Source organism: Drosophila miranda (assembly GCF_003369915.1).
Source record: "Drosophila miranda strain MSH22 chromosome Y unlocalized genomic scaffold, D.miranda_PacBio2.1 Contig_Y1_pilon, whole genome shotgun sequence".
Classification (NCBI taxonomy): Eukaryota; Metazoa; Arthropoda; class Insecta; order Diptera; family Drosophilidae; genus Drosophila; species Drosophila miranda.
In genome coordinates, this window is record NW_022881603.1 from 6,066,429 (window position 1) to 6,090,840 (window position 24,412).

The 24,412-nt window shown below is 43.1% G+C and overlaps 2 protein-coding genes, 1 long non-coding RNA gene and 1 pseudogene across 4 annotated transcripts; 2 read left to right on the plus strand and 2 right to left on the minus strand.

Moving 5' to 3' along the window:
- The first annotated feature begins 13,161 nt into the window (after positions 1 to 13,161).
- LOC117190836 lies at positions 13,162 to 15,460 on the plus strand. Of its 2 annotated transcripts, XM_033395869.1 has the most exons (8): positions 13,162 to 13,486; positions 13,773 to 13,941; positions 14,022 to 14,338; positions 14,398 to 14,583; positions 14,637 to 14,768; positions 14,836 to 14,949; positions 15,014 to 15,093; positions 15,166 to 15,460. In XM_033395869.1, the coding sequence occupies exons 1-8, from the start codon at positions 13,295 to 13,297 to the stop codon at positions 15,170 to 15,172; spliced, it is 1,197 nt and encodes a 398-aa protein (XP_033251760.1). In that variant the 5' UTR covers positions 13,162 to 13,294; the 3' UTR covers positions 15,173 to 15,460. The 2 variants fall into 2 exon arrangements, with proteins under 2 accessions (XP_033251760.1, XP_033251761.1); XM_033395870.1 differs by lacking the exon at positions 15,166 to 15,460 and having other exon boundaries at positions 15,014 to 15,156.
- Positions 15,461 to 15,519: 59 nt separating this feature from the next.
- LOC117190835 (radial spoke head protein 4 homolog A-like) lies at positions 15,520 to 18,030 on the minus strand. The gene is made up of 4 exons (XM_033395868.1): positions 17,638 to 18,030; positions 17,388 to 17,580; positions 16,399 to 17,326; positions 15,520 to 16,316 (listed from the first exon to the last, which is right to left on the minus strand). Exons 1-4 carry the CDS (start codon positions 17,946 to 17,948, stop codon positions 15,604 to 15,606), a joined length of 2,145 nt encoding a protein of 714 aa, XP_033251759.1. The 5' UTR covers positions 17,949 to 18,030; the 3' UTR covers positions 15,520 to 15,603.
- A 481-nt stretch (positions 18,031 to 18,511) lies between these two features.
- LOC117190837 lies at positions 18,512 to 20,403 on the plus strand (annotated as a pseudogene).
- LOC117190838 lies at positions 18,603 to 20,085 on the minus strand. The gene is made up of 5 exons (XR_004473861.1): positions 19,994 to 20,085; positions 19,907 to 19,938; positions 19,320 to 19,830; positions 18,716 to 19,254; positions 18,603 to 18,658 (listed from the first exon to the last, which is right to left on the minus strand). It is a non-coding gene; the product is annotated as an uncharacterized LOC117190838 (long non-coding RNA).
- Positions 20,404 to 24,412: the final 4,009 nt, after the last annotated feature.

The following is a 24,412-nucleotide window of genomic DNA, read 5'->3' on the forward strand; positions in this document are numbered from 1 at the left end:
CGAGGACAAGTCTGTCCTATAAATTAGATTTGTTTTTTTTGTATGTTTTTTTGTTTTGTTCAATCCGTCCCATGGCTTATCGGGTCGGAAACACCCCTGACTTCCCCGTGAGCTAGCTGGGAACGATAGGCCAGGGTGGCAAAGAGGCGGATCATAACAAATGGCGCCCAATGGTAATAGAACAGATCGATTTTAAACGCGAGTCTTAAAGACCCGGTGTAAAATGGAACCCTGGTAGAACGAAACTCAGCCGGTCCGCGAGCCGGGAATAAATCCTAGCCGTCGTAGCCGCTGAGATGAGTAGAAGAGAGGAAAATGGACATGGTAGTTATGTATCGGAGGTAGAAGGGAAGGAAGTGTGTGTCCCGAGTTGTGGTCCAGGTATTACCAGGTGGTAGTAGCCTCGTTGTCCGACTCGTGGAGCTCGCTGTCCGGATCTGAAAAGAGGAAGAGGTGCCGGAGGATCTGTCGAGTCGTGGTCCGGGTTATGTCCAGAGGCATTAACGTCGTTGTCCGATTCTGGGGGATCCACGGTGATCTGAGGGAGGAAACAGCGAAGGGAGTTGGCACTTAGAAAAAGTAAGCGAAGGTAAATAGCAAGGGGAAAAGAAGGGAGTCCGCTCACCTGCAAAACAATTAATGCAGTTGTCTCTCGTCCCACCAAACAAATTAAAGGTGAATTTTTGTCTGAAGCAGTTTGGGAATTATATGTTTTTTTTTGTTAGTGATTTAGCAGACTATTGGAAAGCCGAAGCAAGAAAACCCAAAGGGAAATCATTTTTTTTGAGGACTGACGATTCTCGCTAGCATTGTTTAAAAGCAATTTTAGAAGTAGGCATTAGGCAAGTCATCGGAAAAAGAGTTTTTGTTTGGGAGAGGAAGTATTTAGTTATTTAGTGTTGCATTTAATTAGGCGATTAATTGTAGATGTAGGTGTTTATTTATTTGATTGAATCAATTTAGATATTTAGATTTATCAATTTATTGATTTAAATTAGCCGATTTATGGATTTAAATTTATTTATTTGGTTATCTAAACATGGAATTAATTATTCGCTTATTTATTTATTGCACTATTTATTTATTTGTTTTCTCCTTACGATTGAAGGTATTGAGGATTAATTAGCCAGGAAGTAGGTGTTTAGTGGAGTAGGGTAGTCAGATAATAAACAATCCAATTTATTTATCACCAAGATAGTTAAGTAAATAGGGAATAGGCCGTCGCAAGTGGCGGAAAACGTACATGCGGGGTTGTACCAGGAGGACCCAGAAGCCGGAGCGGTAGGAGATCAACAGCGAACCCGTAAGGACCTGGTGTTACCGTCCGAGTTAAGCTCAGCCGTGAACGCAGCCTTAGCCCAAGCACAGGAGACCTACCGAGCGTCGCTCGGGCAGCAAATGGAAGCGCTGAGATCGTCAATGCAAGCAGACATGCTAGAGTTCATGCGAGAGATCAACGCTGTGGTGGGTTCGTTAAAAGCGGAGCGAACGGCGAGTGATGCGAATGGAAGGAATCGGGGATCAAATGCAACCAGTCTGGGAGGAGGTCAACAGGAAGCACCCGGGAACCAGCAAGCACATCCAACGCACTTGTTCGTGGACAACCGAACATTGGAGGCCGATCAGAGGACCCAAGCCGATCAGAGACCCGTGGAGGAGTGGCTGTTCAACGGGATGGGCGCAGGAGCAAACCCTAACAGGAATCGACCCAGTTTCGGAGAGGCTAGGCAGGAGCAAGTGCAGATACGAAGATGGGGACTTAGCTTCGACGGCGATCCAAAGGGGATGCCCGTGGCGGAATTCATATTCCGGGTGGAGCATCTACAGACGTCGTATCAGGTACCGTGGGCGGAGGTGTTGAAAGCCTTTCACACATTGGTCAGTGGCCACGCAAGGGATTGGATCCAGGAGATGTTGGTGTTGAGGTCGAGATTGCTGAATCCGTTCTCGGATTATGATCTAATAAAGATCATAAAGATCATAAAGATCAATATTAGGGATGCAATTTCGAGGGTGATTTATCCAATGCAGATACCAAATCTCCAGAAGCTGCGAGAAGAGTGTGCGGACGCCGAGAAACTGCTGGCGACGCGATGGACAAGGAGCGGTCCAGACCATGGGGGTAGTAGGCGCAGGGAAGATCACAAAGTACATGAATTGGATGCGAACACTCACGACCCGGAGGAACAGACCGAGGCATTGGATGCTGTCCATAGGACGAGGGAATCCGGAGGCGACCGCACCCAGCTGAAGTGCTGGAATTGCGCTCAGCCGGGTCACACCTATTTTGAGTGTGAGTCGGCCGTACGTAACCTGTTCTGCTACAAGTGCGGGCTGGCCGGGGTCATCCTCCCTAAATGTCCTAAATGTCGGCCGGGAAACGCGAAAAGGAGCACGACGCAATTGGAGGAGTCGAGTTCCACGTCGCCGCGAAGCAGCCAATAGATAGGCCCTCCAACGTTAAATTAGATACCCCTAAGGAAAGAAGTAGCAATAAGAATATTTATACTACCATATATAAGGTTAACCAAGCGGTATTACCCGAAGCTAGATGGTCCGAGCGCAAGCCGATAAAGGAAAGACAGCGGCAGTACGAACAGGCCAGGAATCGGATAATGGGGGACGAACTCGATGAGAGTATCCGAACGGGAGCAGTCAGAGCACAGCGGGCTCGGGACAGGTTGCAGGGGCGAAAGAGAAGGCGGCTCCAGGTGTGTGCTGCAGTCCACTCGGCAATTCGTCAGGATGACAGGCCATTCGCACGAGTGAAGTTGGGCCCGAGGACGCTGATGGGACTACTGGATACAGGGGCATCGGTGAGCCTTCTGGGGAAAGGTGGCCTGGAACTGATAGGAGAATTGGAGCTGAAACTTCAAGGCATAAAGAAATTCTCAGTACAAACAGCGGGCGGCAATCCTCATAAAATACTGGGACATGTGTCGACAGTAATGACGTATGGAGGCCAGAAGCAGACTATGGAGTTGTTCCTGTGTCCCTCGCTGAAACAACCGCTGTACCTAGGGGTCGATTTCTGGCGGAAGTTTGGTCTGGCTCCGCATATAGTAGGCCTAGAACGACACAAGGAATTAGCCGAAATTGATGCTGAGGTGCTGACTAGGAGTAGACCAACGGAACCGCACGAATTGACGCACACGCAGCAGACACGTCTGGACCAGGTGAAGAACAACTTCAGGGCATTCGACACACATGGTTTGGGAAGAACGACGCTCGAAAGGCACGAAATTCAATTAATCGAGGGAGCCGTACCCGTAAAGGAGCGATTCTACCCGGTGTCTCCCGCGGTGCAAGAGCTGTTGTTTGCCGAGGTGGACGAAATGTTGCGCCTCGGAGTCATCGAAACCAGCGAGAGCCCGTGGAGCAACCGCGTGACGCTGGTACGGAAGCCGGGAAAAAACCGATTGTGTCTGGATGCGCGGAAACTAAACAAATTAACCGTGAAGGATGCTTACCCGCTGCAGAGCATCGAGTCAATTCTGAGCCGCGTAGAGGATACGGTGTACATCAGCAGCATCGATTTAAAGCACGCATTTTGGCAGATAGAGCTGGAGCCTGAAAGTCGGATGTACACAGCATTCACGGTGCCGGGCAGACCACTCTATCAATTTAAATCGATGCCCTTCGGGTTGTGCAATGCAGCCCAACGGCTGTGTCGGTTGATGGATCGAGTAATTCCACAACGACTCCGAAGCCATGTCTTTGTATACTTAGACGATCTACTAGTTATTTCCCGGACGTTTGAGGAGCATATACACCTGTTAGAGGAAGTGGCCAAGTGTCTCAAGGAGGCAAACCTGACAATTGGAAGAAAAAAATCGAAATTCGGCTATAAATATTTAAAGTATTTAGGGTACATCGTAGGCGACGGCGCACTTAGGACAGATCCGGAGAAAGTACAGGCGATCACCCAAATACCAATGCCAAGGAACGTGAGACAAATCCGGAGATTTTTGGGGACAGCTGGCTGGTATCGGCGGTTTATCCGAAATTTCTCGGCACTCTCGGCTCCTCTGACAGACTGTCTGAAAGGAAAAGGGCAATTTAAGCTGACGGAGGAGGCAGGAAAATCGTTCGAGGAGCTCAAAAAAGCACTTACCAGTGCCCCCGTGCTACATCACCCAGACTTTAAGAAGCACTTCTTCAACCAGTGTGATGCGAGCCACGTGGGGATTGGAGCAGTTCTCTTCCAGAGGGATGATGAAGGAGCAGAGCACCCGATCGCATTCTTTTCGGCGAAGCTAAGAGGGGCACAGCTCAACTATAGCGTGCCAGAGAAGGAGTGTCTGGCGGCGGTAAGAGCCATAGAGAAGTTCCGTGCATACGTAGAACTGATGCCATTCACGGTGATAACAGATCACGCGAGTTTGCAGTGGCTCATGCGATTCAAAGCACTGGATGGGAGGCTAGCCAGGTGGTCGTTGGCTCTCCAGGCTTATGACTTCGAAATCGAGCACCGCAAAGGAAAGGAAAATATCGTCGCCGATATGCTGTCACGTCCCTTTGACGTGGACGCTATCGACTTCCTGGAGTTCGACACCACAACCTTCGAGGATGAAGAATACCGAAGAAAAATTGAGTCGGTCCAGAGCGATGAGGATGAATTCCCAGACCTGAAGGTGGAGGAAGGACTGCTGTTTAAGCGCACACAATTTGGCCGGCCGGAATTAGAGGAGTTTTCGTGGAAGCTATGGATCCCGGAAGCCCTGACGAGCACACTGATCCAACAGGCTCACGACAGCGATGTGGCAATGCATGGAGGAATCGCGAGGACACTGGGACGGCTGCGACAGTTCTATTATTGGCCCCGGATGACCGTGCAGGTGAAGGCATATGTGGCTGATTGTAACACCTGCAAAGAAACAAAACATTCAACACAGGTTCACCGTCCACTCATGGGGGCCGAAACCAGAACCGAGAGGCCGATTCAAAAACTGTACCTGGATTTCCTGGGTCCATATCCGAGGACTCGAAGTGGCAATGTGGTCATACTAATAGTCCTAGATCACATGTCCAGATATGTCTGGTTGAAGGCTTTGCCTAAGGCGACGTCTTCGGCCGTGATCCGATTCTTGCACGCCGAGGTCTTCGCGCAGTTTGGCGTGCCTTAAATAGTGCATACCGATAATGGAAAGCAATTTGTGTCAGCTGAATTCTCTCAATTCCTGGATAGGAGAAGCATAACGCACCTGAAGTCGGGGAACTATGCACCGCAGGCGAACGCGGCCGAACGAGTGAACCAGACTGTACTGGCAGCAATAAGGACATACGCTAGTGAGGATCACAAGCGCTGGGACGAGAAGCTGACGGAGATCCAGTGTGTGGCTAGGAGCGCTATACACACGGGTATCGGGACGTCGCCATACTTTGTGTTGTTTGGGCAGCACATGTTTACTAGCGGCCGAGATTATAAATTGGCACGCAGACTGGGCGCCCTAAATAATGCACAAATGTCACTCTTGGCGAGGAGTGACAAGATGGAGATAGTCCGAGATGAGGTCCGAGGAAACTCTCATGAAGCCTACAACAGAGCGAAGAACAGGTATAATCGAAAAGCTCGAGAAATTAGGTACTCACCGGGTCAGGAGATATATAAGCGGAATTTCGTGTTGAGCAAATTTAAAAACAACATCAACGCGAAGTTCAGCCCAAAATACGTCAAGTGCCGAGTGATCCGGAGTATGGGCAACAGTCTGTACGAGCTGGAGACGTTGCAAGGCTCACGTATTGGGGTGTTTCACGCAAAGGATCTGAAGCAGTAGCCCAGGCATCTCAGTCGATGGAGCCAGAGACTCTCAATCTCAGGGTGTGGGCGATGGCCTACGTTTGGGGCCTCTTAATTGAAAAAGCCCGCCAGCTTGGCACTCCCGTTTCGGCGGAGTAATCCTGGAAACGGTAGTGTGGTGTTATGGGCGGTTTTGGAGAGAGCCGATAGGTATCAGGGCTGGAGAAGAAAGAGACAGCGGCATCTATAGTGGATCCTGGGAAGCAGTGGCAGAGTTGCGTGGGAGAAAAGGAAACGGGGCGAGGAAGAAAAAAAAGAGAGAGTTTCCGGTGGAGAATAGTGGAGGCCGCACGTGCCCTAAAAGAAAAAAAGGAAACAAAATTGGTGATCGTGGAGACGACGATCCCACCAAGACATCAGCGGCAGGCATCAACATCAGCAGAAGCGGCGGACATCGGCAGCAGCATCCCGGTACTGGCCAGGCCGGGAATCTGATGCGAGAACCGTCAGCGGAGCACCGGCACCAAGGGACCGTCAGCGGAGCACCGACTGGAGACACGTTTCTGTCCCCACACACCAGCCCCCCGGGGAAAGAATCCGGACTTCAAAGCAGCAATACACACACACGATTCACACACACCCACCTTCATCCACCCACATCACACACAACCCACGCATGTATACCCTCATTCATAACACATCACATAACATCACCACATTTCGCACATCTACACCCGTCCGACCCACAATTAAACAATATATCACGATCATATAAAAAAACACCACGATCAAACGTAAACATCAGCAAGCATCAGGAAGCAACAACTTTTATCAAAGGGGGTTGCCAATTCGGCCGAAATAGGGTTTATTTTGTTAGTATTTTTGTGTTAGTATTTGTTTCCTTTATATAAACTTAGATTAGTAATTAATAATGTTCAAGTTAAATATGAAAATATAATAGATATAAAAATGAAAATTTGAAAAGAGTCATGAGTGAATAGAAAACGGTAGTTGGGTGGGACGAGAGCGAGAAGAAGAGCGGGACCCTGAATATGAAAAGGGAGCGAATTCAAAAGGTGGCGCTCATGGAAGGGTGGGACCCTGCTAGGGATAACGAAACCAACTATCCCCGCTGACGAAAGTGCCAACGAGGACAAGTCTGTCCTATAAATTAGATTTGTTTTTTTTGTATGTTTTTTTGTTTTGTTCAATCCGTCCCCTGGCTTATCGGGTCGGAAACACCCCTGACTTCCCCGTGTGCTAGCTGGGAACGATAGGCCAGGGTGGCAAAGAGGCGGATCATAACAAACTTTTAATAGCACGGTTTTATTATATGTTCTTCTTTCTTGATCGTCGTATTCGAATGAATGTGTGTTCGCATATCGATACTTGTCGAGGACAAGTAGCGATAAATCGAGTACATTGGTATTTCTTATAATATTATCGATAGTATTATAAGAAATACCAATGTACTCGATATATCGATACTTGTCCTCGACAAGTATCGATATGCCAACACACATTCATTCGAATACGCCGATCAAGAAAGAAGAACATATAATAAAGCCGTGCTATTAAAAGTTTACATATCAGGTGTGGGGTTTGCCCAAAAAAAAAAAAACTGCGATGAACAATGCCGACATAAGAGCGAAAACCAAAAGTGAACTTAGCGACATATTGCGTAGCGACATAACGTATATTTTGATCAAGATGCCAACATACACCAATTACGTACAGCAGTGAAAAAAATCATGGAAGACACGCATGAGCTAGGAAATACGGCGCCAAGCGCAGACGAGACTATGCAGGCAGACATTTTTGCAGTCCCGGTTGAGCGCGAGATAGATAGAGACAACCGTAGTGCACAACACGCAGTAAAAGCGGCGCGAGAAGAATATGGTGAAAATGTGCAGAAGGCTCGAGAAGCATTCATGCCGCGACAAGACAGCGCTTGTTCGAAATTGACCCTGCGATCAGATGAACACGAAGAAGAATCGCGCCGTTTGCAGCAGTTGGAACAATTGTACGTTTCTCGCAAGCGCTTAGCTGATCTCAAATTAAGCATATTGAAAACGGAGAAAGAGGCTATGGAGTTGGAAACGCCGAGAGATTGCATCGACTTGACACACATTGAGGCGTTGATGCGTCCATTTTCTGGAGATGACGACCAGGCTGTAACCAGTTGGATAAGTAACTTTGAGGACATTATGAATTTCCATGGTGTATCCGAGTCCAAATGCTGGATATTAGCGAAGCGGCTGCTATGCGGATCGGCGAAGGCGTACATTGACCATGTGGCGCCTTTGACTTGGCAATTGATGCGAGCAGAATTGCTCAACGTCTTTGAGCAGAAAGTGACAGCGTGGGACATTGGAAAGCGACTGGAGGCACGGAAAATTGCAAATAATGAAAGCGCATTGCAATATTTCGTCGCAATGTGCAGCATAGCGTCGCAAGCAGACATGGCCACGAGCGATGTGGTCAAATTCATCGTAGAGGGACTGCAGGACAAGACGGGCATGGCAGCATCCATGCTATATTGCAGCACACTCAACGAGTTGCGTGACAAGATGGTCACCTATGATAAGGTCAGAAGAGCTCCTGGCGTCGTAGCAATTCGTAGCGAAGGTATGACAAAGGGAAAACTAAATGTGAGTATGGCAGTTGGGCAGCAGCAAGGTGGTGGCGCAATGCGTTGCTACAACTGTCGGCAATTTGGGCACGTTATGAAGGAATGCAGTCAGCCAAAGAGACCGGATGGGGCATGTTTTAACTGTTGGAGTACCAGCCACCTATATTCGCAGTGCCCGAAACGAAAGATGGCCACTAGGGTAGCTGCAGTTCAAGATGAGGAGCGACCAGGAGAAAAAAACAACGACGATTTAGCGGCTGTCCAGTTAATCACTTTATGACTTCCGTTTGGTGAACAAAGAGGCGTCAGTATTTTTAGTCTATTTGATACAGGAAGCCCTGTAAGTTTTATTCATAAGTCTTTGATACCGAAGTCGGCTATAGTTGAAGCCTATAATGAAGTTAGGAAATACTATGGACTAGGAGGACAACCAATTCCCATATGGGAAAAATTTAAGTGCCATATTGAATTTAGCACAAAGAAATATATCGTTTTATTAAACATCGTAGATGATAACATGCTGCCTTTGCCGGTATTGTTGGGACGCGATTCCCTTAAAGTTATTAAAGTAAAATTAGTTCATAAGAAAAATATCAATGCGAAGCAACACACATCATTAAGTTCGTTAAAGCAAAAAGCTATTAGTTTAACCTGCGCGTCTTTATTCACCGAACGTAAAAATAATATTAACCTAAGACTATATGATAAGTTAGATGGTAATCAATCAGAAAGAAGCGAGCTAATCAAACGTTCTAATCCATTTAAAAATCAGACACAAGAAAACTCAAGGAATGACAAAATGGCCATCGAGAATATGAATCAAGGCGACGAATTCAGTAACTTTTGTGCGTCGGTAGAGATTGATGAAGAGGAACATATTAACGTAGGTTTCGAATTTGGCCTCACTCTTGCAGAAAATTGTAGGGAAGTTATTAAGACATACTATTTACACAAAGAATTTGACTTTAAAGCACCACCAAAGTATCAGATGCAGATTCGTGTAACAGAAACAACACCATTTCATTGTACTCCGCGTCGTTTATCCTACCATGAGAGAGAGAAAGTAGCTGAAATAGTAGATGATCTGTTAGAAAAGAAAGTAATCCGTCATAGTGAGTCTCCTTATGCTTCCCCGTTGGTCCTAGAAAAAAAAAAATCAGGAGAACTTCGAATGTGTGTCGATTACCGTGGTCTGAACAAACGAATTGTTAAAGATAATTTCCCATTGCCCCTTATTGAGGACTGTCTTGAGTTTTTAGAAAACAAGTGCTGTTTTTCCATTATAGATTTGAAAAGTGGGTATCATCAAATAGGCGTAGAAGAAAAATCAGTTCCGTATACATCGTTTGTGACACCGCAAGGACAGTATGAGTACTTGAGAATGCCCTTTGGGTTAAAAAATGGATCCGCTATTTTTCAGAGATTTATTTCGGAGCTCTTGAGAGACTTTATTAGGAACAAAAGCATTGTAGTGTACATGGATGATATATTAGTAGCGACTAAAACAGTTGAAGAACACATGGATATATTAAAAAGACTATGCATTCGGCTTAGCGAGCAAAATTTAGAGATAAATCTAAAAAAGTGTAGGTTTGTCAATCGAAACATCGATTTCCTGGGGTATAAAGTTAATCAAAACGGAATAGTTCCTAGTGATTCCCATATTGAGGCCTTGAAAAAATACCCAGTCCCTCAAAATGTAAAAGCACTGCACTCATGCTTGGGATTCTTTTCGTATTTTCGACGTTTCATGTTGTCATTTGCGACGACAGCTAAGCCCTTGGTGCAGTTGTTAAAAGAAGGTGGTCCGTTTCCCATGAATAGAGAACAGGTGAAGACGTTTGAAACTCTTAAGAATGCGTTGGCAAATCCTCCGGTATTAGCCATTTTTAGCCCAAATAGAGAAACGGAATTACATACAGACGCAAGTTCATACGGTTATGGCGCAATACTGATGCAAAGACAAGATGATGGGAAGATGCACCCTGTGTCCTATTATTCCGGCAAAACAACAGAAAGAGAATCACGTTATCATAGTTTCGAACTAGAGACATTGGCTATAATTTATGCATTGAGGCGTTTTAGAGCATATTTGGAGCATAGGTCCTTCAAAATAATCACGGATTGTAATTCGTTAGTACAGACGTTAACCAGAAAGTCAATTAGTCCTAAGATAGCACGGTGGTCCCTAGAGTTAGAGAACTATGATTATTCCATTATGCACAGACCTGGGGCCAGTATGGCGCACGTTGATGCGCTGAGCAGACAAGATCAAGTGACGAATATGTTAGAGGATGGTTATAGAGTCAAATACGGTTTAGAAAAGTATAATTTAGAAAAAGATGGGAGTAGAAAGCAATATACAAGGAATAGTGTAAGTAGAGACAACACTGGTAGTGAGCATAGAGGTACCGTAGAGAACCCTGTGATTAAGTGTAGAGAATTAAATATCAATAGAGAGCGTAGTAGTACCGTACAGAACCCTGCGATTGAGTGTGGAGAATCAAGTGCAGTAGGAAGTAGATTGGGAAATAGGTGGAAGTCTGATGATAGAGAGAACCTTGGTGGTGATTGTAGAGATAACATAGAGAATAGTGAATATAGGGAAAAGGATGGATGGAAGATTGAAATTAGAGATTTGAGCCAATGTAGAGGAAGCGTTAACGATGTGGAGGGGGGAGTAAAGTACATTAGTAGTAGGAATTCAGATAAAGAGAAAAAATGTGTTGAGGATACAGTAGAGAGGGACAAGTTAGAGTTTCAGGAGGAAAGATTACTAAAATCATTGATAGTTGGGGTAGTAGGTGCAACGCCAGAAGATGTTGATTTGATATTGCAAACAGAACAGATGCGAGACAAGGAAGTAGTTAGGATTCGAAAAATGCTAGAGGATGGAATTGAAGTAGATTTTGAAATGATAGATGGTATTGTTTACAAGAGGAGTTGTGAAAACAAACTATGTTTCTATGTACCAATGTGTATGGAAGAGCAGTTGATAAGGCGGTCACACGAAAAACTAGGACATCTGGCCGCAGAGAAGTGCGTGAGTGACCTTTTGAGGACCTACTGGTTTCCGTTAATGAGAAGTAAAGTGGCAAGTTTCATCAGAAACTGTCTACCGTGTATACTACACTCGATGCCTAAAACAATCCATAACAGAACGCTCCATAGTATCCCAAAGTCGTGTGTTCCTTTTCATACCCTACATGTTGATCATTTGGGTCCGTTGCCGAGTATTAGATCTAAGCGAAAACACCTCCTTGTGGTAATAGATGCATTCACTAAGTTTGTCAAATTGTTCCCGGTTAATAGTACCAGCACGCGGGAAGCGAAGGATGCCTTAAGTAAATATTTTGATTTCTATAGTCGCCCTACTAGGATAATATCAGATCGTGGGACCTGTTTCACCTCGTTAGAGTTCTCTAGTTTTCTGCAGGAGAGAGGGATAGAGCACATTAAGGTAGCTACAGGTGCACCGCAGGCGAATGGCCAAGTGGAGCGGGTGAATCGTGTTCTTACTCCTATGTTAGGAAAACTGTCAGAGCCCCTTGAGCAAGCCGATTGGTATAGGTTGATGAGCAAGGTAGAGCACGCCATTAATAACTCCGTTAACAGCAGTACGAAAAAGACACCTAGCACATTGTTATTTGGAATACCCCAGAAAGGACCCGTTGTAGATGAATTAACCGAATACCTAGAGGAGAAGTTAGCGTCAGAACTTAGAGAGTTGGAAACTATAAGAGAAATAGCAAGTGAGAACATACGGTTGTCGCAGAAAAGAAATGAGAAGATGTATGCCCATAAACATAGAGCCCCATTAAAGTATGAACCTGGTGACTATGTAGCAGTCCGGCATGTGGACACAACACCGGGGATCAATAAGAAGTTCGCACCAAAGTATCGAGGACCGTACAGGATCAATAGAGTATTGGATAATGATCGTTATGAGGTTGTCGACATTGAGGACTGTCAGTTGACGCAAATGCCATTCCGAAGTATACTAGAACCAGCAAGGCTTAAACCCTGGGTAGAGTGTAAGGATAAAACCATGGTCTCATGTTGTTAATCGATGAAATAGTATGTTAAGTAAGACAATACCGAATAAGAAATGTTTAACCAACTGTATGCCTTAGTGTGTAGATCGTGGGCGATCTGTAGTCAGGTTGCCCGAATGTAAGATATGAATATTAGTTTATAAGATTTGAATATTAGTTAAAGATTTACTCATCGATAGTATTATAAGAAATACCAATGTACTCGATATATCGATACTTGTCCTCGACAAGTATCGATATGCCAACACACATTCATTCGAATACGCCGATCAAGAAAGAAGAACATATAATAAAACCGTGCTATTAAAAGTTTACAATATCTTACATTTTATTAAATAAATAAATAATATATAAAGATTTATAATTATAATATAATATACTCTTAATTATTAATAATGTTAATGTTAAATTTCTAGAACAGTCGATTGTGTCGGGTCGTGTCGATATCCACCTTGACTAGGGCTGCAAAATTTCAAACATGCCGCACAGCACCGTGGAGTTGTTTTTAAGCAAAGATCAAGGGAAAAGTGTACCTGCAAGTGTAATTATTATTATTTGTATTGTTTTCGGCGGCTTAACTCAATTTAATATGCAGTTTAAATAAAGGGGCTTTAAGTGGGCTAAGTTTGTGCTTCCATCGGTATATTTACGGTATATTTTGGTATATTTCTGAGGGCCCTTAAGAATTATTTATACGTAAAATAAATCATGCGCAGAAGTAATATTTTTATCAGTATAAGTATATGTTGTTTCAAAGCCACAAAGAGATTTACATTAAGAAAATGTAATAGTTTGAGCGTCGTATAGACTACAAAGTATTATATTGCGGGCTTCAATTGGATATACGCTTATATTTGGTGCCACACAATGGACGACCATCGGATTGAAGTTCCTTTGCGATCTGGAGGTGGAAAGAAAATGAAAAAACGAAGGGAGCTCGATGCCCTTATAGCACAGTCATCTTCGTCCAAAAGAAACACCCGTAGAACTGGAGGAGCGACGCACTCCCAGGACAAGTTACTCTCAGTTTCAACGGATGACCCAGAGGATTATGCATGGGTAAGAAGGGACCAAAAAATGATGAAACGAGACGTCAAGTACAAGGTTATTCTAATTGGTGAATTCATATGTATCCATGTAAATATGTACGTGTAAATCGAGGAGGAGTTTTCCTCCCCTCGTTAACAACCTATATATGTATATATCTACGATGTAATATGAAATTAGTTGTAACCTTGATCGATGTCATGGCCGAGTGGATAAAGCAAGTACATACCTACGTGATTCATTTTGAACGCAGGTAATAAATACCAGGAATTTACACTTACCTTTGGTTTCTTTCCAGACAAATGTTGCTGGCGCTACCCGTCGTAGCCATCGCAAAATGGCATACTTTTGCATGTGTGGGCCCCTACTCTTAGGGATCATTGGCATTTTAGTTGTTTCTACATTGTACTGGCTCTATTTCGATCTTCGCCAACAAATGTCTGATTACCGTCAGAAAATCGAAGAAGGTAAGGTCACAATTATCAATAAACCACCATGCATATGGGACATGTGTAGTAATTATGTAACTCTTATACGTGTGTTGTAGTATCTGCCATGAGCAAAAACTTCCCGGATACTCTGCAAAGGTGGCACGCGACATCGTCCTATCTGATGAAGAATCAAACGGCAGTTATTTACGAAATAAATGAATTGCAAAAAGCTGTAGAGGGCTTGCGCATGAACTTTAGCAGTCTGGAGGCAGCAGTGGCTGTTCAAAGGAATCACGGAAAGGATGAGAAGATGGTGGCTGACTTTGGAGCCAAGATAGAAGCAGTCGCTACAGACATTGAAGGTATAAAGGAGCATTACAACAAGTATATCGAGGTTCAGAAAAGTATTCAAGCGGAAACGGAAGCTTTGAAGGTATTTGTTCTGCAATCATTAATAATACCGAAATTTAATGAGTGTCAAAACTTTTTCAGGCTAATTTGTCACAGTTGACCATGCTGCATGCCGACGAGTTGCCCACAAATTTATCGGATGATATTGCAGATCTTAATCGAACCACACTTAACTCCTTGAAGATGCTGTCAAACGACTTGAAAGTCGTGAATAACACATTAAGCCAAACAATGAATATGCTGGGAGAGGAAATATCACTGCACAAAGTAACTAATTCGGCCCTCAATATTTGCTTTACTTTACCTTTGACCACTTGCAGACCAAAATAGATGATTTGATGGATCGTTCGGAAAATGTAACATCGCATGTGGCCACCATAAGCAATAGCTGGCCGGAATACAAGCAAAAAGTAACAAACTTTGATCAGGCCTTGGATAAAACTGAAAAAGAAGTAATATTTTGATCGAATATTTGCCTTGTGATTCCTTCATAATTCTTCCTTCTCATTATCTTTTAAGATATCCCTCTTAACCAACAAGAATACAATGCTTTCTGCTGCTGTTGAGCAGTTGAAGAATTTTTGCATCCAGCGTATGGATACAAACGGCGAAGATGCATCAATTATTCCAAAGGTAAAATCTATATGAGCAACCGAGCTTGTTGAAGTTTTCATTTTTACAAAAATTGTTTCGACAGCCCGACGTCAAAGCCTCTGGTCAGGAATTTATAAATCCGTCAGGAAATGCCACAGTCAAATTACAGGAAAGCCCCACACTGTAAGAAATGCAATACTGTACAAGTACATTGGTGTAATTTCGTCTAAGCTAACATTTGTTCAATCCCCATAGCCCATAAGCCTTGGTGGGCTCTAAGTAGGAAAGTCACAGCCAACGATTGAAAAATATTACATTTAACACACGAAAACTGCAATGTACATATAGTTCGGAGAGCTATCTAATTTAATGACAAAAAATATGAGGGGGGGTTGCACGAGTACTCGTGTGATTTCAGTTAAGTTTACTTTTAAAGTCCGTCTTAGAAAAGGTAATTGTAAATAGAAGTTTGTAAGGCATTGCAATATATTTCTTTATAGGTACAATATGCATTTTATGTCCAAATAATAAACGATTCAAGCTCACAAGACCATGCAATTTTGATATTTTTTGTCAGACAAAGCAAAAGAGTCGAGTCTATGCTAGTTATTGTAATCACAATACATTTTATTTCAATACATAATAAACAAGAAACATTGAATTTAACATAGTTTCGCCTCGGTGGGCTATGTACTAATCATCTTCAGATTGTTCAGCGGAATCGTCCTCGTCTTCATCGTCATATTCTTCGATGGCTTCCCCAAGAGAAGCGGGCTTCTTTTGCTTGCTGAGGAGCCATTCGCGGTAGGCAGCCTCCTCTTCAACAGTCGGATCACTGGCCTCGATGAAGTCTTCTGCCCCATGGGTATACTCTTCCTGCACCATGGGTAAGTGATTGAACGGCATGTTGCGCGCATAATACTTATGCCCCCAGCCCAGATATATTGATTCGCAAATGTGTTCAAATATGAATGTGTGAGCACCTGGCCACAAATTCGATTGCATGATGAGGACACGTTCCTTTTGATTGGTGTACTTCCTGGTTTGGCGTATCAGCCACGGCACTGCAACTTCCGGGCTCATGTCGTTGGCGCACGAGGACAAAATACTGGGTCCTGTTTCCGGTTGATTAAAACCTTCGATCATGCCTTCTTCTTCGCCTTCTTCCTCATCCTCGACCTCTTCTTCCTCCTCCATCTCCTCTTCCATTTCTTCTAAAAGTCGCATTTTCAGGTAGAGAGCTAGGGCCTTCTCCCGTTCTTTTTGGGCTTTTTCCTCATCAAACCATACGACGCGGCCTTGGTTTAGTATATTCGATCGGACGTGGACCCATGCCACTGGAGTGGACAAGGATCCCAGCGGTTCAGTTTCATATTTTTCATTTTTTAAAAGCATAACGTCGTTATCTGTTAATTGATAAGTTTCCAACAGGATAATTGGAGAATGAAAATATGGGGCTTAAAACCCATTTGAATACTCGTTATTTACCTTCAATCTGGTCGTCTTCGCCTTCGTTTACGCTTTCTTCTTCTTCCTCCTCCTCCTCTTCTTCACCTTCATCGAGATCATTGCCCTCAAACATACGCTTCTCCTTTTTAGTCATACGCCTGTAATAGCCCATGGGGGCGATGTAAGTACCAGCAGTAATGCGGCCGATCAAGGCGCGCAGATAATGCTTTTCTTTTCCCGGAAAACATGGATACGATATAACATCCGATTCTAGATCGCCAGTGAGAAACTTCTTAATTTGCCGGGAGACGACCACCTGGCGGGGCGTCACAATGGGTAGCTCAATCCAATCATCGTATAAGGAATTCACCACAAAGTACGAATAGCGATTGCAACCAACTCCGATGTACTCGGGTGGTGTATCGTAGAACTCAATTTCCTCAACCAGCGGTGCATCTGGAGCTTTTGGCTTCATGATCTCTAGTTCTTCAATGGGGTAATTTTCCCAACCGTAGATTCCTGGAGTGAGCTCTGGACCAATGTGCGGCGGCAATGGCTTCTCCTCTCTGTCGTGACGCATCTTGAGCGGCAGCTGCTTCTCCCGCAGCTCGTCCGCCATCATCGCCATACGCGATTGTATTTCCTCGCGAGTGAGCGTAGCCTCCACAATATAGTAGGAAGCCTTCAACCCATTAATGCAGCCCCAAAAGCGGCACTGCGTTATGGAGGAATGTGTCTGCAAACGGTTCATGGCGCAAGCCAACTGGAAGATGTCATCATTGCTTATGCTGAAGCCGCACTGATTCCAGTAAAACTGCAGTTGCTGAACGCGTTCGTTGAATGTAACGAACAGACGCATGGAATCGTCGATGACGATCTTAAGCTCTTCGTCGTCGATTGCTTTTCCATCTTCGCCATATAAATCTTCTGCTCCTGCCAAGTCTTCGCCCTCAATGTTGTAGGGGAGCTACCAGGACCATTAAGCATTAAAACAAAGCCAACTTTGTGCTTAAATAAATCGTAAGTACCTGTATTGATTGTAGAATCTGCTTTGCGACCCTGAAGGTGCGAACTTCATCAAATATTCCATTGGGAGGAAAGCGCTCGGGCAAATGAAATTTCTGTTCGCGTACATTTCTGCTGAATTCCTCAAAAAAATCAATCACATTCGGAGGGCGTTCATCGATAACCCGCTTGATAATGTCGCTCAAGTGATCAAATCTGTTTCAAAGATAAATAGGGATATAGAAAATACTTACAGTCACAGTTAGTACTCACAAGTTATCGCCACTTAATGTGCTGTATTGCTGCATTATAGCCTTGGCCACATTCAGTTCATAGTCAATATTTGGAGGCTCTTTAACTAGGGCTTTGTTGAAATGGCAATCGGAGTCGAATGCCCCCATCAATATGGATGTCGAGGAGGACGACGATGTCGAGGTAATTACCTGCGAGCATTGTGGCACCGTTTCCTGCTCAACAATAATCTTATCTGGTTTTTTCTTCTTGGTAACACAAGGTGGTGGTAGCCCAAAATCAGAGCTGGTTGTTGAGCCGAATGAGAAATTTTGGCAGGAATTGTTATCCATCGTAGAATTATTATTTTATTTGATACTTGTTATTCGTAGACTTGAAAAAACTGTGTGTTGTATGCCTTATGGGCGCTAGATATGTGAATGCGGAATTCAAAATAACAGCCAACATTGTTCATAGTTTTCATTTGAATTTTTCAGTCGATTTTCACGCAGTCTATCGATATCAGCCAGTCGTTGCCTTTTAACAGAGTTATGGGAGTGCTTGCAATGTGTTTATGTGTTGTTACCTGTTGTTTACCTTACATCTGATTCTCTCCTCTCTGTTTGGTGTTTTGAAAAAAGAAAGTGCTTAGGAAAGTTTCGATGTGCTGATTGTAGTAGTACTTGCAGAAACATTTCAAATGTTTAGTAATTTAATCGGCAGTTTGTAAATTAATTCCGCGAAGAATCTTTTCCCAAATTCTTGAAAAACTTTCTTTGACAGACTTCCCAATAAAGGTAGCAAATAGATCTGATCGATCGGTTGCTTTTCAGAACAGGGAGGGGCTGCGCTGGTGCTGCTGGCCTCCAAGTGAGCGGATCCATTATTCGGATGAACGGATGTGCTTAAATTATATATTTTAATTACACAGCCTACAACATGTATTATCTTAACGAACCAACTCTTCCCTCGACGGAAAACTACGCCCAAAGAGAAGCACACGCATCCAACTTAGAGCTAAAGACAGTATCCATTAACCCCGATGGTACGTAACGAATCCCAACTAAACATTCAAGATAATTGAGATTTTGTTGGTTCTATCACATTACTAGATACCTACACGGTTCAGCAAGCTATTAATGCATTCGGATTTGGATGGTTTCATGTGAAGTTGTCCCTGTTAGTGGGGCTCTGCTGGATGGCGGACTCCATGGAGATGGCTATTCTGAGCATAATCGGTCCGGCATTGTTCTGCGAGTGGAACGTAACCAAGTTCCAGCAGGCTTCCGTGACAACAATTGTGTTTTTGGGAATGATGATCAGCTCTACTTTTTGGACCCAGCTGAGCAACAGATATGGCCGCAAATCGGTGAGAGTCTTTAATAGTCTTTAAATGAAATCAGTAAATATCTTTGCAGGCACTTACATTGTTTGGAGTATTCTTAGTTTTATATAGCATTCTAAGCTCAGTTGCACCCAGCTATGCTTGGCTTTTAACGCTGAGAGGGCTCGTTGGGTTCACCATCGGATGCGTTCCGCAATCGTGAGTATAGCCTTGGCGTAAAAATTCAGCTCTTCCATTCTCCAATAAATGTACTTTGTAGTGTGACGTTGTATGCAGAGTTTCTGCCCACCAAGCACAAAGGGAAGTGCGTTGTCCTAATGGATGTAAGTGCTCTAGAGTTGGTTATCTAACATCGGATATAGCTTAGTTTTATATTTACTAGTGCTTCTGGACATTGGGAGCGTGCTTCGAGGTGGTCTTGGCCTTGGTTATACATATATCCCTACTTTGGATGGCGAGGACTTTTGGGATTGTCGGCGACCCCGCTATTAATTTTCACACTGCTCTCCCTGGTATTTAAATGGATTATCTATTAACATCAAAGAAATATATTAAAAACTTTTAGTGGCTTAGCGAATCAGCTCGATATCACTCAAATAATGGACGTAATGATAAAGCTCTAAGGGTTCTGGAGCAGGTAAGGATATAGTCATGTATATACGAGAATGTACACATGTAAATCCTAATGTATAATTTGATTTGCTTAAATAGCTCAGAATAATAAGCGTCATATGCTTATTGGTCGATTGATTGCCGATGAAGAGCCCAACTCCACCGAGAGCTTCAGGTCCCTTCTGAGTCCCAGCCTGTATCGGACCACTCTGTTGTTATGGTTTATATGGCTAGCTTCGGCATTCTGCTATTACGGATTGGTGCTGGTTACCACAGAGCTGCTGGTTGCCAGAAACAAGGAAAAAAATCCCAATGAGTGCGTCACATTTATGACTTCAGATTTCATGGACTTACTCTGGATCACCCTGTCGGAGTTTCCCGGCATACTGTTGACAATTAAAGTGATTAAACTGTTCTGAAAGAGGAAAACAATTGTCTTACAATACTTAGTGCTTGTCTTCTGTACATTCGTGTTAACGACAGTCTCGAGGTAATGTAATGACATCTGATACTCGTACATGTATAATATTAACTTGTTCGTCTTCCAGTCGATTCTCCACTTCAGTGACTCTCTTCATTGCCAGAGGAGCGATTTCCGGAATATTCCAAGCGATATATGTCTACACTCCGGAAATATATCCCGCTGCTCTCAGATCGATAGGTGTCTCTGGATGCTCTGTGCTGGCCCGACTCGGCGCCATGCTTACCCCATTCGTGGCCCAAGTGCTGATGGAGACCTCCAGAGTACAAGCCGTATCTATCTATGGATTCGTTGGATTCCTCGCAGCCATCGTGTGCGCTTTTCTGCCCCGTGAAAGTGTAGGATATCACTAGTTGTGTGGAGGAATGAAGGGAAAATTCATATTACACATCTTCTAAATGTAATGTCCGATGCCTACCCACAACTATTTCCAACCAGATCTAAAGCATTTGCCTAGTTTTGGGCTTATGTGCTATAATGGCTAACAAAACTAGTTTCTTGGTTGTTGAAAAACTAAAATAAGTTTTGTTAGTTTCAGTATTTTCAATACAGTAACTGAGCTTTAAAGTGCATTGCAACAAAACGATGATTATTTTCAAGAGGAATGTAGCTTTTTTCTTACATTCAGTTGAAAGATACTAGAAATCGCCCTTTACCACAAAGATTGAACGCATTCTTTTCAGTTGGTGTTCCTAATCCTAAACACGCTAGGATAGCTGGAAATTGGGTGATGAATCATCTAAAACTGAGAGAAAAAGCTCAAGAATTTCTCTATGAGATTTGATCAAATGATGATCATGCTGTAGGTTTCTAAGCTTTTGCAGTTCCCTTTGGGACCAGATGGTTCTATATTCAGTGTTCGGAATAATTAGACTCTGATGCTTAGCCCCCCCTTACACATCATGTCCAATAGTCATCCAAACCACAATACACATATTTAATAATTCATCCCGTGTTTATTACAAGATGTAAACCTAATATAAATCTTTAAAAGTTATGTTTATAAAACTGATTTATATATATAGTGACATATCCATAATTCCCCACATCCCATACACATTATGTTTATGTACAATTCATCCACCCCATCCACACAAGTAACAGGACCCCACTCAAGAATCAATAGCTGTTTCTTCCCATACTCTAAGCTAGGGCCCCCCATAATATAAACAATGGACCACATTGTTTCATCAACATTAGAATCACGCCACTCTCGAGAAATCGATTCATTAGAATCACGCCACTCATGAGGACCAATCAAAGCTAGACATAAAACCAAGGAGTATCAAATTCCTAGCTCCGTCATGTAATGCAACACCGATCGCCAGCAGTGGATGCCTTTCATCAAAGCCGACGCATCCCCAAATATCGATCCAGGCACGTACGCCACCGACACGAAGATGCAGCCGAGGAAAGCAACGCCCGAAGCCAGAGTCGGGAGTTCCAAGAGAAGGGCTCATGGAAACTAGCCAGCAGCAGAGAGATCAGTTCCGTTTGAGACAAGCAGACCCAAAGTCAAGTCGGGGAATTCATTTAAATCTTGTGACATAAAGATATTTAAGTTGTAAAATAAAAGTCTTTTTTAAAAAACTTAAAATCGAGTTGCGGATATTTAACTGGCGCAGTCGGTAGGATTTCGTTTAAAATTAACTCCTATATTTCGGTAATGGTCAGCTTGTGTAATTTCTAATTACTGTGATCACGTAATCCCGGAATCGTTAATAAAATTGTGAAATCCGCCAAAGAACCTATGTGTTACGAGCACATACGATTTGCAAAACTAAAATTAAGTGAACTGAAGTAAGCGGAGATAGTGATCCACCAAGAACAGTGAAACACTAAATACAAAATCAAAAAACTTACAAGTGAACCAAAATAAAGTTAAAAACTACTGAAAACAAAACAAAACCCAATCAACACCAACAACATGGCGTTACCACCACTATCATTGAGCGAAATCCACTTGAACCAGGCACTGCTGTCGATCAGACAAATACCTGCCTATGACGGTTCATCTGGACAGCTAAGCTCATTTATCAAACGAATCGAATATGTATGCGGATTATATCCAACTGAAGATCTTCGCCAACAAAGGATCCTATTTGGAGCGACCGAGATCCAACTGTCAGGAGAGGCACAACGCATATCGCAAATGATACAACCCAACACGTGGCTCGAACTGAAGACGGCGCTGATCAACGAGTTCAAAAATCACACACCATATGAAGAACTCTTACGACAACTATACACCACCAGATTCAACGGCAGTCTTCGTAGGTTTATAGAAGAATTAGAGATAAAAGCATTATTAATAAACAATAAGCTAAACTTAGAAAACATACCAGAAAATAATGTCATTTATAAAAACGCTTTGAACAACACAATTAAAGATGTCATTACTCGAAAACTTCCTGACAGAATGTTCATGACCTTAGCAAGAAAAGATATTACCAAATTGTCTAATCTTAAGAAGGCAGCACAAGAAGAAGGATTGTACGAAGCTAGTACAACAGATTCAGGTACAAATAAAGATCAATCGAAATCGTCTCAATCAAATCGAAAGAATGTTGGAAACTATTATCCAAATTATAATACTACTAACTATCACAATCAAACTCAGAGTTCATCTGGAACAGGTCAGACTAATCGAACAAATCAAAATCAAAATTCCCAAAATCCTGGATTATACAATGAGTTCAAAAATTCCTTGAATCAAGGTAGGGCTCAGAATCCATTCAATCAGCAAATATCTCAAAACCAAGCTAGTGGGAGTGGACCCAACCAACCTACTAAAAGAGGGATGGAGAGCCAGAGGGGCCAAACGAAGATGGACGTAAATTTTCATCAAGCCGCCTCGGAAGAAACCGAGGAGGACCCTATATAAACATTACCATTAATAAAAGAATATTAAGGTGTATCGCTGACTCGGGATCATCGATCAACATCATGAAAGAAAATTATACAGATTCCGAGATAAAAGACGATAACCTTACGGTCCATACCATCAATGGACCTGTCCGTTTAACTAAGAGTATAATGAGGAATGCGAACAAAACATGTCCGTCCGACCAAAAGTTCTACATACATAACTTTTCCGAAAATTATGATATTTTATTAGGAAGAGAATACTTGATGGCAAGTAAAGCCGTCATCGATTACAGAAATGACACTGTAACACTAGGAGCTAGGTCGTACCCAATTATTCAGAGTGGAGAAGCTATTGAAGCCGGCAAGACCGCACAGAAGTGCACTGATCCCTCTACAAAAGAAGAGAAGATCGCACCTAAGTGCCTTGACCCATCTCCAGAGGGAGATCAATACTTCGCTTCCGCTCTAGACAGTGAATTAAGGGAATGTAATCAATTAAGATTGGAACACTTAAACGACGAAGAGAGGGAAGAGTTAAAGAAGGTCTTATATGAGTTTAAGGATGTGCAGTACAGAGAAGGTGACAATTTGACTTTCACAAGTACAATCAAGCACGAGATCAAAACTCAACATGAAGACCCGGTCTACAGACGACCATAAAAATATGCCCAGATACATGATCAGGAGGTAAACCAGCAAATCAAAGATATGATCAGGCAGGGAATATTTCGAAAGTCGAATTCTCTTTACTGCTCGCCCATATCTAAGATTCCGAAGAAGATAGATGCTTCAGGAAAGCAAAAATATCGAATGGTAGTAGACTATAGAAGTCTAAATGAAATAACAGTTAAGGACAAATTCCCAACTCCACGAATGGATGAAATCCTAGACAAACTAGGTAAATGTCAGTATTTTACGACAATCGATTTAGCAAAAGGTTTCCATCAAATACCCATGGAACCTAGCTCAATCCCCAAAACTGCGTTCTCCACTAAGCATGGACATTACGAGTTCACTCGTATGCCCTTTGGGCTAACCACTGCCCCAGCTACCTTCCAAAGATGTATGAACAATCCGATAGAAGAGTTAATCTTCAAAGATTGCTTTGTATACTTAGATGACATCATTATATTTTCCACTTCATTGGAAGAACACTTGTTGTCACTAAGGAGAGTATTTGGAAAGTTGGGAGACGCCAACTTGAAGCTACAAATGGATAAATGTGAATTCATGAAAAAGGAAACTGAATTCCTAGGTCATGTAGTCACTACTGAAGGAATAGTACCAAATCCAGGCAAAATCTCTGCCATTGTCAAATTTCCAATACCAGAAACGACTAAGCAAATAAAGTCATTCTTAGGTCTGTGCGGGTTCTACAGGAAATTCATTCCTAATTTTGCAAACATAGCAAAACCCATGACACTCAAACTAAAGAAAGGAGCTGTCATAGACCCCAAGGAAGAAAAGTACGTCGAGGCATTTGAGAGACTAAAAGTACTCATCACCTCAGA

What these genes read in the sequence shown, in the direction of transcription:
- LOC117190835 (XM_033395868.1), bottom strand. Translation starts at nt 17,948, where the DNA reads ATGGATAACAATTCCTGCCAAAATTTCTCATTCGGCTCAACAACCAGC. An exon ending in ACATTAAGTGGCGATAACTT is followed by an intron (nt 17,581 to 17,637) that starts GTGAGTACTAAC and finishes TCTTTGAAACAG; the next exon opens with ATTTGATCACTTGAGCGACA. An exon ending in CGAAGACGACCAGATTGAAG is followed by an intron (nt 16,317 to 16,398) that starts GTAAATAACGAG and finishes ATCAATTAACAG; the next exon opens with ATAACGACGTTATGCTTTTA.
- LOC117190836 (XM_033395869.1), top strand. Translation starts at nt 13,295, where the DNA reads ATGGACGACCATCGGATTGAAGTTCCTTTGCGATCTGGAGGTGGAAAG. An exon ending in CCGTCAGAAAATCGAAGAAG is followed by an intron (nt 13,942 to 14,021) that starts GTAAGGTCACAA and finishes CGTGTGTTGTAG; the next exon opens with TATCTGCCATGAGCAAAAAC. An exon ending in TGGATAAAACTGAAAAAGAA is followed by an intron (nt 14,769 to 14,835) that starts GTAATATTTTGA and finishes TTATCTTTTAAG; the next exon opens with ATATCCCTCTTAACCAACAA.